Source organism: Rhipicephalus sanguineus, chromosome 3 (genome assembly GCF_013339695.2).
Source record: "Rhipicephalus sanguineus isolate Rsan-2018 chromosome 3, BIME_Rsan_1.4, whole genome shotgun sequence".
NCBI lineage: Eukaryota > Metazoa > Arthropoda > Arachnida > Ixodida > Ixodidae > Rhipicephalus > Rhipicephalus sanguineus.
Window position 1 is genome coordinate 18672666 of NC_051178.1, and position 16717 is coordinate 18689382.

General features: G+C 48.1%; 1 protein-coding gene across 2 annotated transcripts in view; it reads right to left on the reverse strand.

Annotated features, from left to right (window-relative positions):
* LOC119386472 (syndetin) overlaps window positions 1-16717 on the reverse strand; it is a 212124-nt gene that overhangs the window by 115825 nt on the left and 79582 nt on the right. For both annotated transcript variants that reach the window (XM_049413147.1, XM_037653754.2), the window contains exon 10: window positions 5966-6106. In XM_049413147.1, the coding sequence (XP_049269104.1) occupies window positions 5966-6106 (141 nt within the window). The remainder of the gene's footprint in view (window positions 1-5965; window positions 6107-16717) is intronic.

Here is a 16717-nt window from a genome sequence, read left to right on the forward strand (position 1 = left end):
GATCTCTCTGGACAGCTTGTTCCGGTTCCGGTACATCACCGCCGTGTCAGACAAAAGTGGTTCACACCCGCACTGCCGACAGTGCATCGCGAGATGCGAATATGGCGAACCTTTTAGAGAGCTGAAATGTTCTCTGAGCCTGATGTTCAAACATCTGCCCGTCTGGCCTATATATTTACGTCCGCACGAAAAAGGAATGCAGTACACAACGTTAAGAGTGCACGAAACGAACTGCATACCGTGCCTAACGGTGCAGATCGCCGTTCTGTGATCTTCCTTGCTGCACATGCGCCTCTGCAACTTTGGACAAATGGCTCCCACCTTGTTTTTTGCCGCGGCCGCCTTCAAATGTTTAAGGACAGTAAAAACGGGAGCACAGAGTACGTCAAGGGGTCAAACGGTAGAGAGGAACAGTTTCGCAGTTATACCGTACATCCACGGGTTTTCTCATCGCGTCAAAAAGGTGGCATCACGTCATGACGTTGACATTGTTTTCACGGCAAAAAACAAGGTGGGAGCCATTTGTCCAAAGTTGCAGAGGCGCATGTGCAGCAAGGAAGATCACAGAACGGCGATCTGCACCGTTAGGCACGGTATGCAGTTCGTTTCGTGCACTCTTAACGTTGTGTACTGCATTCCTTTTTCGTGCGGACGTAAATATATAGGCCAGACGGGCAGATGTTTGAACATCAGGCTCAGAGAACATTTCAGCTCTCTAAAAGGTTCGCCATATTCGCATCTCGCGATGCACTGTCGGCAGTGCGGGTGTGAACCACTTTTGTCTGACACGGCGGTGATGTACCGGAACCGGAACAAGCTGTCCAGAGAGATCGTAGAAGCGTTTTTAATTCTCAAGAGCGATTCTGTATGTGTTAGCCAGGCTTCACTGAGCCTACTCCCGTGTGAGATAGCTTTTCTTTCGGCCAACCTGGCTGCTACCCTTGCCGCGTAAGGAACATTCTATTCTGAGCATGCGTGTTCTTATTGTGATGTTTTTGAGCGTATCAGTGTTTGACTGCGCGGTTTTGCGCGTTTTATTATTGTTATCATTTTAGGTATAAGAGATGATCAAAGTGAGTCGGCGTCATGACATTCACAGCAGTATCAGTTGCTCTCTCCATGGTGACTATGTGGTGGTGTGATTTAAGATAAATAGGCGAGGATTCAGGAAATAAACTTTAGTTTGAAGTTGGCGCTTGTCCTGTGCACTTATTCTTCGCTTGTGTCCGTCTCTCTTTGCGCTACCTGCCTTAACATGAGTTCCCACAAACTAGCCCAGTTATCCGTTCTCGAAATGCGCATCTGCGGCTGCTCCGACCAGGAGATATGCTTTTACTAATGAGATGACATTTTTAAAAAGCAAGCAAAAAATTCGAATAGGAACCCTAGCACGTGAGCTCGAAAGGGCAGGGCCTTTTAGGGGGTATTTACCGCAGTGATTACAAACTCGGACGTGCTGGCGGAAGGAATTACGAAAAAGCTCTTCTGGATGAAAATCTATGGATAAAGTATATTTGAGGAAAAGTGTCAACGCGTTTCCACCGTTCGCGTGCTCTTCCATAAACGCGAAGCAAGGAAAATTCAATATTGTCCCATATATCTACTGCGAGCGATCCCAGATTCATTCCGCGATGTCCGGAAACAGAAGTGACAGACATTTTAGCGGCACGCGTGTAGTCATTACTGAACATTGCTTTCCTTACGTGCCGTGCGACGCTTGAAACGAGCTATCAGCAGCGTTTCTGGAACAGACGACGTCCGCCGATGAATAGCCGTCGCACTTTCTCGCTACCGATAGGTCTAGATGTCACGAGCCTCTGCGGAGAACGCGTTTTGCTGTCGAGCCGACTTGCAGAACAGACGCTGCGTCGGCACCGTGCATGATATCGTGGCTGTACTCAGAACGCACGCGCGAGCGCTATTTATTCAGCGAAATAATTCTTGGTTTATGGTTGCGACCAATCGAGCTGCACATGCTCTGACGCACCGGTGGTGCGATTGCCGGTGATAGACGCCCCCAAACCCGAGACTTTGGCGCAGTTTGGCGCAATTTTCGTCTATATTATCAGGATGGCGCAGTAAATACAATTTGGTGCACTTTGGCGCAGTTGGTGCAGGAGTGGAATCACTGAGTATGGGGCTGGTGCGCACGTATATCGAACTCCCGCACAGCGAAACATCCACTATATCGAACGCTGCGCAGCGCCAAAGCCCAGAAAGTGCATTTTTTCTAACAAATATTGATAATTTTTCGACATCGTTCTAACAAGTTGCGATCCCTCATCGCGCGCAGTTGAAGAAAGGCGGTGTTATTCCATTGCATTGTTCTAGCTCGTTGCCCAGCGCCTGTCAGTGCGCCGATGCGCGATCCGCAGGTTTTAACGCGCGGGCATGGTGTTTTTCAAAAAGGCCGATTGCCTGGGGCACGAAAATGAGAATGAAAAATGACTTGGCAGCCTCGTTTTAATGTTTGCATTCCCTTCCTTGTTTTCTCGCGCACGATGGCATGCGGGCCCGAAAAGCATGGCCTTCGAGATGTGCAACCTCGTGACGTATTTTTCGCGTTTTCAGTTTTAAAACGCACATCTCGGAGGCCACGCTTTTTTCGCATTTCTCGCTAAATCAAAGGCTGCCTTCTACAAAGCCACAAGTGCCATCGCTATCACCAATATGTCGACGGTGGAGAAATGTTTTGTGCACGGTGCAGCAATGTTGTTGTGGCATGCGGACACTTGTACTTCTCGCTTTGTTCTTGATAAATCGTCATTCGGGAGTCGAACTAAACATTGTCCCGCTCGTGGCAATAAAAATGATGATCAATGTTTGGAGCGACGTCAAATAAAGCACCATCGTGCACCGTTTCCTTGCGGGCCTTGGTGCCAGTTGACGACTTTGGGAGCGTCATGACCGCTGACTACGGTATACGGCATGGTCTAGTAACGTTGGCGTACGGTGCGTCTTCCGGGTGCCATATCGGACTCCGGGAGCACAGTGAGCGACTTCATCGGTGCAGATAACGACGTAGCTGCTTCTGACTGCATCGATGCCGAGATCATAGCTGACGTTGCCGATCCTGCGGAAATGGACCCGTGCGGTTTGAAGATGCCAATGCCGACGCTGCCACCGCTAAACCGTTTACCGCGCTACAGAGCTTGCATCGTCGTTTAGCGTCGATCACCACTGTTCTGGCCGAAGGTGCTGATTTTGCTTATTTGGAAAGCTTCAATGATATTGACGATGACTTGGTGAACTTCATGGCAAGCAAGAAGCAAGACAGATTTACGGACTATTTTCATGCGAAATAGAACGCGGTAACTTGCAAAAGAAGTTGTTGCCTTGTTCATAGCATATATGAGCAAATCGTCATGTTCGCGCTTTTTACGATTTCCGAAAACTGTGTCAAGGCCTGCAGTGCTTTAATTAAAGCCTTAAATGCGCATATTTTGTCTTTCGAATTATCGATATATCGAAGTATTTCGCGGTCCCCTTCGAGTTTGATATATCCGGGATCGACTGTACTACAATTTGTTGCTATCGCATAGAACAGCGTTATCCTTCAAGGAGTGTGGGATCAGTGTTGGCAGCGAGAACGGGCATTTGCATAACCGACTTGCAGGCACCCAAGAGCCCATGGTCTGCTCAGCATCAGCGACAAATGCATTGATCTCCCATTTTGCACAGACTTGGAAGAGTCATTTGCTGGGTTCAGTGACGATGTGTAAGCCTGAATGTACCCCACCATTTACAATTTCAAAAATAAACTTGATTTCTTCAATTCCGTAGCCCCCGCGGTGCTGCATCGAAGCTCTTTGTTGGCCACCATCTTGGTTTTTGCTGCTTCACCCGGACAAGTGTCCATATCTAGACAAACGTAACTTTTAGCAAAAGTGGGGTGGGCACTTCTGCGGTACTTTACGGTATTTTTCTTAAAACTTGTTCCTTCTCCTTCAGTTATCCAGACACTTCTACAGCCATCTCCATGTCAAAAAAATTTGGTCAGCATTCGACGATGACTTCAACAAAACTCTGTGGACCTGAATATGCACAAGTCAACTTTACTAATGCAGCAGTTTCTAACCTGATGAGCTACTTTCATTTCCGCGTGTTCTTTTCATAGAAGTTTGTGTGTTTCTTTCTCCCAATTTACCAAGTAGTCTAGTGAAGCAGTCTTGACACAACAATGTTTCCACAAGCAATGAAAGCAAATTTGGACACAAACACCAAGCATGTACTACATGCTTGGTGTTTGTGTTGTTTATTCTGGCTGCTAGCGAAATACAGTAAAACCTCGTTATAACGAAGTTGAAGGGGGAGTCGTAATTACTTCGTTATAACCATTAGTTCGTTATAGCCAATATCCATTTCTACCGACAATTAGCACGCAAGAGAGGATGTACTGACCACCAAATCCCACAGCAGCCCGCCACGCAAACGAAAAACGGCCGTCGCACGGAGAAAAACTAGCAAAAGAAAAAAAAAAGAACAGCAAAGAACTGCTACTTTATTCACGCCAAACTCGGCACACCAGCTGGCGGCTCACTTAGCAGAAAAATAGTCCTTAATAGACTCCTGCCGTGTCTTCCTCAGACGGATGATGGCTTTTTCGGCCGCTGCCGCTATGTCGAGTCCGTCCTCGCCGTGATCGTGAGCGGGCCCGAAGAAGCGGCGCAGCAGGTCTGCCGCATCCAGCGCTTGCGCGGACGTCGGAACATCGGGTTCACCAATTCCGGGCTGTCGTCGACACATTCGTCACTGTCGTCATTCACCACCCCTGTCACCGCGCGCACAATTTCAGCCTCTGTCAGCTCTTCGGTTGTCACAGCATCAGCATCGGCACTGACGTACAGTACGTGCAGAAGGTGTCGCAGTCGGGCACAACTCCGGCGTCAAGGAGAGCGTCCCACGACGCCAGGTCTTGGTCACCCGCGGCACCCTCATTGGCGGCAGCACCGATATCTTCGCTGTCACCGCCGCTGTTGACGCCAAATGAGGCATGCCGGAAGCAGTTGGCGATCGTGCTAGCTGTTACAGACATCCAAGCAGCCTGTAGCACCTCGATCGCCATGTAGAGGTCGATTGTAGTCTCGCGCTTCGTGCTCATATTGAGTAGAATTCGGTCGATTACACGCTTGCGGTACCGTGCTCACGCTACGCCGAAATCTTCGGCAACTTTTTTCTTCTTGACGCCGGACTCAACGGCTTTCAACATAGCCGCCTTCTGCTCGATTGTAATCGTTTTGCGCTTTCGTTTGCCGTTGCCGTCGTCCATCTCCTGTCTAGCGGCGGGAACCTAGAGAGACGCTGTTCTGATGCACACGCAGCGAACGACAAGCTTAAAGGCGCGCGCCCACGCCGCGCGGTCGCCGCGTCACCGTCCACGCGCGCAACAGGAGAGCGGGCGGGTCCACGAGTTCCGCGGGAGAGGGGAGGCCGGGTGACGTGCGCGGGTGGGTCCACGAGTTTCAGTGGAAGGGGAGGCAGGCAGACGAGCACCCTCGCGCGTGTTGGCAGGCGGCTCCTCGGGAGCGCGAGGCGCGAGTTTTGAATTACCACATCCGTGATGGCACGTAAACCGTCGCGCGCTACAAGACATTGACTTGCCGGCTACCAAAATGGTCAGTAAATGCTCGGTGGGGGAAAAAAAAAGGTTCGTTATATCCATTGCGAGGAAATTTTAGCTTCGTTAAAACGAGGTTTTAAATACATGGGCGTCTATGGGAATTTCAAGGGGAATTACGATTGCTTCGTTATATCCATTAGTTCGTTATATCCCGCTTCGTTATAACGAGCTTCTACTGTACTAAGATGCCCTTGATGGAACCCGATTTGAGAACAGCTGCACTAATCGACTTAAACAAGAACAGTAGGTCAAGAGAATGTGAGCAGCATTTTATAACTGATTATTCTGGCACGGGCACAACTTTCACATTTTGCCACACAGAAAGAGCATAGCAGCTTGACCCACCTTGCAGAGGTCAACGTACTGTGCCTTGTGCAGGTCGGGTGGCCTCGTGTTGTCACCAGCAACTGCATGGTTCCTCACCACAAGCAAAGCACTACTCTGCACGGCACTCGAGAAGTGCATCAGCAGCTGGTGGGCAGCCATCTGCACTGACACAACACAGCCCCTGCTATTACACTGAACCAATGCACATCCTGTACTGAAGATATACAAGCGGGGACAAAGTAGCAAACGTGGTATAAATGTGGACATGCAAATTTAGGGTACCACTTGAAAGTAGAAGGAATTTCCAAGGCGAGAGGGATTGTTTCTTTAGGCACTTCAGTGCTAGTGCACGGCTATTACAGCTGGGGGGAGATGAAATAAAACAACAGGTGCTGCAACAAATATAACTGAACATAATAATGTACATAACTTTCTGCACAATTTTTAGTAAAGCACTTAAAAGACAAAATTGAAGTTAAAATAATAAAAAAAACTGGTGCCTTAGGACAGAACCAGTAAATGCAACCAAGCAAGGGCTTAAAGCCAAGTAAGGTGATGAAATCAGCACATGCTTTTCAGCATAGAAAAAAACAGACATGAAGATAAATTTCAGCAATCGTTACCACATACCACAAGATGCATAGGCAGCAAAAATCATGCACGCTGAAAATGGAACATTAAGCATATATGAAATATAAGCTCCAGGAACACACTTTCACACTGCCTCCTCAAGCCATAGTGCCTTGTCCTATCCCAGTCGGTTAGAACGTACTACGATCATTTTCTGTAGGATAACAGTTAACTGTGCCGGTCAACTCGTGATGTAGGCAATTCCACAACATGCTGAAAAAGGTCCTCTACCTTTTCAGCAAGTGATTCTGAACTTGATGCATATGCGGCAATGCCTTTTTGAATAAGCATAGAAGGAATACGAAGGTGTGACGGCAGCCACTGACACGTGCCAGTAGGACTTATCACCAACAATTCCATCACGATAAGGATCTCCAGCTATCTGCTTGGCAGCATTTGCAATGTAACACTGCTGGCACTGCAGTAACCTTACTGCACGATTTTAATAGGTCACATCCCAAACACACCGTGCTGCCATTCGCTGCTGCCTCCTTGTGTGGGACCATCACATGTGCTGTGAAGACAGAAACAAGTGCAGTTCGCCATCACTACACTAACACAACAAGGTACTCGCCACACCTGCATAGAGTCTCAATGTACACAGAGGGTTTGAAAAAACGCTACCATGGCAAATGTGCTTGTTAGGTGCAGTAAGTACCCCAACAGTGATGGCAGGAGCTTAATAGTACGTGGCATGATGCACACAACTAGTAGGTCAATATGACAGGCTCCACGTGCCACCAGGTAAAAAAGTTCATTGAAAGAGCGCTGGTTTTTGCTCAGTAACACTTCACTGTAGAGGTGCACACACACACAGTCGGACGAATGACGCATGTCACCCACTGTGCTTTTTCTCTGTAGAAGTTCCAAAATGCTCCTTAGCATCAGCACCACGCACTATCACACAGTTGTACGAGAGAGCCTGAATTTTTTCTGTACTAAGGTAAAAAGAAAGAAAATGCCTTGCAGTGGGTGCTTAAGGCCACATTTACTGTGGCATTGTGTTTTTTAATGATTGCTTCTAGTGATGCAGGGGTGCAACAGCTGAAATAGGATTTGGAGTAATTTTTGGAGCAGCAAAATGTTGCTTTTGGAGCACAAAAATCTAAATTTGGAGCAGGTTGCAAAAACAAAAACCTGAATTTTTTTGCCCAAAATCCCAAATTTGGAGCAAAGAAAGCTTACTTTTAGAAAAGAAAAAATACGTAAAAACCATTCAACATCAGCTAATTCGTGCAAGGTGCACGTGAACGCTGCTATTTCAATAAAAACAGTGTGTTGAGCCACCCCACAGCGCGAACAATGATTGAGTCAGTGCGAACAATGACTAAGTCCACATTAGCATTTGCAGGACCTGTCAAATAATTCGACAGGCACTGGAAATGCTAATGTGGACCTGCGAACTTGGCAGCCTGGAAATTTGGGAGATTCGTAAAGCAGGAGCAAGTGGGGGTAGCGAAAAATTTATGGTTGATCCCTCCGTCATAGGAATCGGAATAACACGAAAGTAAAGCGTTCCCTTACAGACATAACTGAATGTTTACTGTATAAGATATAAGAGAGTTTGCACAATGTATATTGATGTCTCGCAGCTATAGCACTGTTTAACGTGGATGCACCCGCTTTGATGATTGGTGGTACATCTCCATCCCGACGACTAACGTCCATGTTAAATGATGACAGAAAGCCTTGTGGTAGCAGTAGTAGTTAACGGTGAAAGCGTAATCGGAGAACGAGGTGTGATAGCCAGAAGAGCGTCGCATATTGGATGAAGAACTCGGTCGCCATCCCGCGGCATGTTAAATTGTGATTGAACACCACGGCCGGACTAGAGGGAAATGCAAAGCGCGTCGTGGCGCGCCGGTAGCCCAGCCGCAATTTTTCTCGGGGCGAGCGCGTGAGCGGGGAACGCAGCGCGCGTCGCAGAGCTATTTTTGGTGTGGATTAGCGTGATGCTATGAGCGAGGCCGACGCTTTTACAATGCTTTAGCTTAAGCCGCCACCTCGCGGTGTGTTAAGGCATTGACAAAATTGAACTTCTATTGAAAACACGCCTAAAGGGATGGACGTGTAACGCGTTGCAGGTGCTAATCGCAGAAGCCACAGTAATGACGAATTACTTTACTTTACCACTCCCGCAGGGCCACATCACTCCGCCGACCGAAAGAGTGGTAGATATAAAAGGCGCGTTTGTAAAGCTTTTAGAGTCTCTGACTGTGGCGCAGTGGATAGCGTGCCCGGCATCTGTTGTTGCGGACCGAGCTGTCGTGGGTTCGATGCCTCGTTGACGGAACTTTTTTTCTTTGTCATCTGATCGTGTAAATTTTTCGACGTCATTTCCGTGACGGAAATGCGTCACTGAAGTCTTTGTGGACCCCGGCATAAGACACTTTCGTGTTAAAAAGAAAACTGTCACAGGCTTTTGTCTATTGTTTCTCAAGGCCGCAGAAACGCCGTACACAGCAGCTCGAAATGATTGCCAATAATTTTTTAGACGTCAGCGATCATACTAGTACTCGTAATTACACGGCGCGTGCACGAATGAGTAATTAAGGAACAAAATGTGCTGTGTCCCTGACAGATACAGTCAAATCCCGCTACAACGAAATTGACGGGACGCGCGAAAAAGTTCGTTGTCGCGGAATTTCGTTGCAGCGAAATTTCATCTATATACCACAAAAGTTAGGAATATCTGATGATCATGACTCGTCCTTTGGTCCCAGCAAGCGCATGCATTGACCTTTGCATTTAACTGTCGCTAACTCGGACGCACTTGGCCGCACACCGTGTGAATGTATTTTCTCGCGTATAACACGCACAAAATATACAGAAAATTTAGCGCTAAACTCGGGGTGCGGGTTATACGCGAATTTCGTTGCGCAAGTTGGCTTCACGGTAATGCAAGGAAGGCGGCTTTGCGTCAACACGCGAGTTATGCACGTGGGTTATACACGAGCAAATACTATATGCAGGCTACCCTCGATGCGTGCCGAGCGCGTAGCGCCGTAAAGGAGCGTGCCAAAGTTCGGTAGAGGCTAAGTGAAAACGAAGTGCCGAAGCTCCGCACTACCACAGTCATAAGCGAGAGAAAGGGAAGTCGAAACGCTTCGTGTCGTTTTACGACTTTGTTGCCTTTAATCTTTCTTCCGGTGTGTTAGCTGCGTACTTCAGCATATTCGCTATCGATAATCGCGACGATAGCGACGGCGGTCTCTGCCGCGGTTTTCTGCGCAGCGCTTCCGGCAAACGGTAGCGACGGTAGTTCCGTTTTCAATCTGTGCGCGCTGGCCGTGCATGTGCCTTCAGAACTGCGTCGTTGCTATCTCTGATCGCGTCTACCGTGGTTTTGGCCGCAGCATTGCATTGAGTCGGTGCGCGTACGTTCGATGGATGCGCGCGTACTTTCGTGGTCGCCCGTGGTCGCGTCGACACGACCGCATTTGTATTCACAGCGGTTGCGGCAGAATGCAGTTACGCTTGGACTAGGTGCGCGCTGGCGGCGCGTGTGCCTTCAAAACGCCATGGATGTCATTCACGATCGCAGGGCTTGTGAAGACGAGCAGTAGTTTTGTTTTGAGTGCTACGTCAAAACAATGGCGGGAGTTCATCAACGATTCTTCCGCGGCCCGCACGCGCATAAAATCCGCCGGCAGCATCATGGCGGATGGACGATCTGTCGCAGAGCATCTCAATGGCGAAAAATTTACCGGGATGTGCGTGAGGTGGCAGAAAGCATGTCTCCGATGAAGACACGTGTCAATTGCGATGCGGCCGCACGGCTCTGGCAACGAGAAATGGTCGAATTTCTAGCGGAATTTCGCGGCAATCCTAGGCAAGCTCCTTTTCCTTATGTGGTGGCACTTGCGAAAACTTCGTTCAAGCGGAAATACCCAGAAAAAGTATTCGTTATGACGAGACATTTTTCGCATTGTTTTCTATGGGCGGCTGACGGGGAATCGAAAATTATTCGTTGTGGCGGAAATTTCGTTGTAGCGGTATTCGTTATAGCGGGATTCGACTGTAGTACTAATAGCCCCTCCTAAATCTCAGTATGCTTTTCCGCAGGACACCAGTCTACTGCGGCAAAAGTGGCTTAAAAAGCGTTCTGCACGCAATAAAACAAGCATCAGGAAATTTGAGAACTACTGTCCTTTTCTATTGCGATAGCAACTATATGGACACTCTCGACGAGGTTTTTGCCGTCATCTCCTGTATAAAGTCTAAAGTGATAACATATCCCTGTGCATAGTATGTTCTACCGTGGGTAAAAGAGAGCGAGTGCGTGCGACGAACGCGGCTGAAGCAGATATCAAACGAGCCAGCCCATCTCTGTCACTCGGAGGGCACATGCGATAACACCACTCCGATTGGAAAGCCTGCCATCGAAGCATAGAGGAAACGCCCCGCCCGTCTTGAATGAGCATGAAAAGACGCGAGAGGGGGGAGGGGGGGGGGTGAACGGAGGGGGCTGTCGCTCGAGCAGCAACTTTTGAACTTTGATTCGAAGGGCACGCGCGCTATCTCGGCAGCCATCAGCGGGCGGCTCGTATATCTTGCTACGTGCTGCGCTCTCAATGTGAAGATACTGTGCAGAAAGAGCATCTTTCCCTGGAAACGCCGTATTCTCTTACACCAACGTTTTGTAGAGTTACGCGAGATCGGATACAAAAGAGTTTGCTGCCAGACTCACTTCGTATACAATTTGTTGCTATCGCATTCATTGCTTCGTCCTTCCGGTGAAACGGACTTTTGTTTTCTTTCGTGGGGGGTTAGGGTTAGGGTCTGCGCACGCGTCTGTATTGGATGACGATGCCCAGACTGCAGATGACCAATGCGGCCTCCATTTCTTGCTCAAATTTGCACAACTGAGAAAATATTAAGCTGGTCGGGCATTTTGGTGCAGCGTGGCGCAATTTTAACAAATTTCATGGTTTAGGCTCAGCTTGGTGCAGAAATAAGGAATTGTATCAAATTGGCGCAATTGGCACAGCTGTTGCATCCCTGAGTGATGGCACATGTCAGGAGAGGCAAATTTGTACTTTATGGTTACTGTGCACGACCGTTCATTGTGTAGTTATGTAGCAGGTTCGTATTACCATGAAAACCGAAATATAGGTCAATGTTATTTTTCGGAAAACCGCAGTGAAATGTGGACCCTGTCTTATTTACTCAACACATATGGGCGCCACCCTGTTAAGCTGTTAAACGAATGATTTCTTATTTTTTTGTCTCGTGACACAAACTGATAAGGTCAGGAAACCTCAAATGCACTAACCACACCATTTTCATGTGAATATACACCCACCGTAGCACTGTCCGTTTAGTTGTTCAAGGTACAAAACCACAAGGTTAACAGCCCAATATGGTGGCACCAAAACCCATCTGAAATATAGTCTATATTGGTCACTGGAAGAAATACTTCAGCAGTCTGGCCACTATGTGCCGCTGAAGTACTTTGGCAGCTGGGTTGGCGGCAACACAACATTCCGCTGACGGCATCCTCTTACGTGCGCAGGTATCTACGGAACCGGTGCAAAATCACCGTGAAACCGCGGCACCATTGTACAGCGGTCAATACAATTGTGTGCTCCTAGCACAAAGAAATCATTGGACTGGCTGTGTCATCACAGTGCCACGTGCCACCTGTGATGAACACCACCCGTCCATCTGCATCAGAACCGTCTTCTGGAAGCTATATAAGCTGGGATCATCGCGGAACTCTTCACTTGGCAGCTTGGTTGGCGGCAACGCAACATTCCGCTGACTGCATCCTCTTACGTGCGCAGGTTGGTTGAACTTGCATTACTGAAAACAATTTCATTTTTCTTTTTTGCCGCATCCACTGCTGCCAACCAAAATGCCCACTTGTGCTGAGCTATCTAGAAACTTGGAATCATTGTGCAAGGAAGTTGGGGCATTGTTTAACAGCGTCGCCATGTTTAATGACATCTATGAAACAATGAAGTCAAAACAGGAAAGCCTGGTCAAAGAAAATAAAGAGCTGTCTCGAACAAATGAGCAGCTAACAAAACAGGTTGCTGAATTGCAGCAATACTCGCGCATGAACAATGTTGAAATCAAAGGTGTTCTGGGAACAAAAGGCAAAAGCTGTGAAGCAATTCTGCAACAGATCGTAGAAAAGATTGGTTGTCCTGTGAGCCCTGCCGAGATTGATGTTGTGCACAGGGTCCTCGCTAAAGGTGGTCCGAACATTATTGCACGTTTTTGTTCACGACAAAAGAAGGTTGAATTTGCTTCAAAGGCCAGAAAAGTGCGTCTGTCAACCCAGTCTATCGGCATAATGAATCAGGATAAACCCATATTTGTCAACGATCACCTAACGCCAGAGAACAAGCAGCTGTTTGCTCAGGCATTGGCTCCTAAGAAAGAAAAGCAGTGGCAGTTCCTATGGGTTGACAACTGCTGCATCAAAGCAAGAAAGTCTACGGACAGCCCAGTGTACCGTTATCTGGCCGTTTTTTCCTAACAGCATTAATGCATCTATGATGACTGTGAACCATCATGGCAACACACACTGTCCTCGAGCTGATGCGACTTCTTAGTTGTTCGTCTGCTTCTCATATTTCCATCATAAACTTTAACACTCGAAGCTTACCGAAAAACTTTGATGATATGGTTAATCTCCTTCCTTTAATCGATCACGGGGTGTCTACCTAGTTGACATTTCTAAATTCCCTGAGTTTTCCAGGTTTTCCCGGAGTGCTTTTGCTAAAATTCCCTGAGTGAAACAAAACTTTGTTTTATGTCAAGATGGGTAGACACCATGTCGCTCGATGATGTCACTCTCTAGTACGCGCGTTAAAAAATAGAGATGACTTAAAAGGGTCATGAACCATTTTTCCAAGTAATGATCTAATGACCTCAGTATCGGAGTTTACTGCCTCCCGAATTGATTGCCGCAAAAATTTCTCAAATCCGTCAAAAATGAGCGGAGTTATGGGGGTTTGGCGCACGCTCTCAGTGCTTTCTCTCTTTTCCTCGTGCTGACGAGTGCACTGGGAGCTACACAGGCAGGGATGGCATGGCGAAAAGAAGTTACGTCAGCGTGCGTCATGAAACGCGATCGCTCTCCCGCTGTGATTCGCATGTGCGAGTGCGGTTACCGTGTAAAGTTAGCAGACTGAGGAGTGCGGCGCCGGCAAGTGGCGGCACCCCGTGGCAAGAAGTGTATCTGATCCAAACGCCGCTCTCGATTTATGTCGGCTATCGGCCAATGAGGATGCTATGTCTTTTGCGACGCGGAGAAGCAGATACGCGACGTCAACCGGCAGACGCGCCGCCCTCCGACGCGAGTGAGAACCAGCCTCTGTTTGAAAAGAAGGTGCCTGAGAAAACAGCAACTTCGCGCTCTGCTTGTAGCCTTTACGCGGCGCGCACGACTGCAATATTTCACTGAGCAGTTCATAGCCGTGTCAGCTTTCCGCAGGATGTTTTTTCAACAAGCCCAAGGGGTGCTTCATGACCCCTTTAATCCCATTTGAATAGAACAGAGAACAGTTAAATGTCAATATAGCGAAGTTGATAAAAGCGGCAATTTACTTTGTTAAATCGAAACTTCATTAAACTGAATTTCTATCTTTCATGCAAGACATAGTTACCAAAGGATTAATTTTAAACTTAAAATGCCACAAGAATGCTCGACGTGAAAAACCCCCCTTTTTTTGCATGAAAAAAATCAATTTTGTTGAACCTCAGGTGCAGATTACAATTAGATGCCTTGCCATAGTGTCACGTGTAAAGACGAAACAAGTGCATGTTTAACGCACTGTTGAATTGTGCTTATTCTGCTGCTGCGGCTCGTCAAATCCTCGTGCGTTGCCCAGAGCAGCACGATGCCTTTGCTATCACGTTGCCCAGCCGAACCATTTGCTCGCCACGAACACGCAACATCGAAAACCGTCGCATGATAGAAAAAGAGTCACAGTTTTACCATGAGAGCGAAATAGTGAATTCGATAGCAACAAATAGGAATTTTATGCGAATATAGGCTAGCAGCTCACTCCTTCAGGAAACGCAGCCGCTGCAGTAAGAGAAGTGCCCCATCTACGGCTCAGAGGCGGATCCAGGTGGGGGAGGGGGGGTCCATCATCCGATCAGGGAGGGGGGGGGGAGTACAAAGGCTGAAGCCACCACCTCAGCAGTGCATTTTGGTGGCTCACGCATATTTATAACAGCCCAGAGGGGATGATGGCGGCGCCTAGGAAGCCTTCGTTGGAAATGTGCATACGGATGCAGGAAAGGGTAGAGCAATGAGGAGAGAGGTAGAGAGCAGGGACAAGATTCTCTTTATACCTTTTGGGCAGTGGTAGGCAAAACAACCTGACTAAGGGGGCAAACTCAACAGGCAGCCTGAAAATGGAGGCGGACGACAGGCACTGAAGGGAGGGGACGGAGGCTGTTTTTTTTGGGGGGGGGGGGGGGGCGATCGCTGCTACCCCCCCACCCTCTGGATCCGTCACTGCTATGGCTTCAACAGAGGTTTTGCAATTACAGCACGACACCTACAGAGGTATGAGCCGTCTGCTGATCCCCTCTAAAGATACCACGGCACATGCGACCACATCCGCTGGTACAAAGTACGCACTCACCCCCTCCCGCCCGCGCCCATCACGCGAAGGAGACGGTCGGTTCGTTTCATCTCTGCTTGAGCCCCGTTTGTTGGCAGCGTTCGCGCACTTTAACTCGCACATAGAGTATACGACGTGCGGGGTGATGTAATTGCAATTTGGACTTGATAAGGAAGATCATGGTGAAGGCGAAAAATTCGCCTGAAGCGTCTATATACTAATTGCTACAGCAAAAAAAAAATAAAATAGCTGCGAGCTAAGATCCCATGAAAGCACGGCAACAGCCTGAATTCCGGCACATCCGATTATGGTGGCCACGTTTCTGTTTTTCGACATCGCGCGCTGAATCGAGCAAGTGGGACCCGTGCCGGTGTCGTGAATTTCGGTCGCCGCTATGCCTTGGCTCTGAAAAGCTTTGTAATTCGTCTTTGTAGCAAAACATCTACATATGTAGTGGTGTGGCTGGTAATTGCGAGCTGCAGCCCCCAAAAATATCGGTCGACTGCCTAAAACTTGTTTCAGCAGAGCCCTCACCGGAAAAAGAGAAAAAAAAGAAAAAAAGCTTTTGCTTACTGTAAATAGGCCTGTTAGTTACGCTCGCTCCCACCTGAAAATTTATCCTAGTCTTCCCAGTCCTAAATAGCATCTTTGAAGCTCAGGATCAGAGCGAGTGAGCTATCCGATAACCACCAACAAGCGTCGTCGTCTTTTTTTCTCGCCGATCGGGATGGTTCGCAAGAGAACAGCCTTGTCGACTACATCCGCTTCCTGAACGATCACGATCGCTTGCAAGATAAGTCAAGCTCGTCACATCTACTGCTACCGCTTCTACAATTAATCATGCTTGTTACTTGACACGCGGCGATAACAAAACTACCATATGGGGCGCTAACCCACAGCACGTGCGACAAAGAATACAGAACTGCGCCGCGTAGTCACAGAATACCCCGACAACATTGCGTGATACGATGCACCGTGGTTCATGGTTCGCGCATGCAACGCATTAGGCAGATTCTCTCGCACTCTACCGCTCCGAAGGCGAGGAGGGCACCGAGGCACACCCTTTCTCCGCAGCCGCAGCGGCCGTTCGATTTGAAAATGCCTTCACAAAATCTCGAGCCAGCGTTACCGCGACTGTGGATTTTCCCTGATGAGCGCACAATTTCCCTGAGATTTCCCTGAGTATTTCCAGACTATACAAAATCCCTGAGGATTCCCGGTTTTCCCGGTCGGTAGACACCCTGGATCATCACTTTTCGCTCATATGTCTACCAGAAACATGGCCATCTGCAGCTGATGACAACATGTTTTCCATACCGGGCTATTGTGCTGAATTTTTTCATCGCCCAGGTGACTGTCATGGTGGATCAGCCATATTCATTTCTAACACATTATCATATAGACGACGTACTGATATCGCATTTTCCGTGTTGAAATGCGAATCAGTCTGGCTCGAATTTGACCGTGATTTCCTTCCGTCTAACAAAAGAACTATTACTGGTTCAATTTATCGGTCCCCGTCATCATCTTACGGTGACTTTTGCGTTGAACT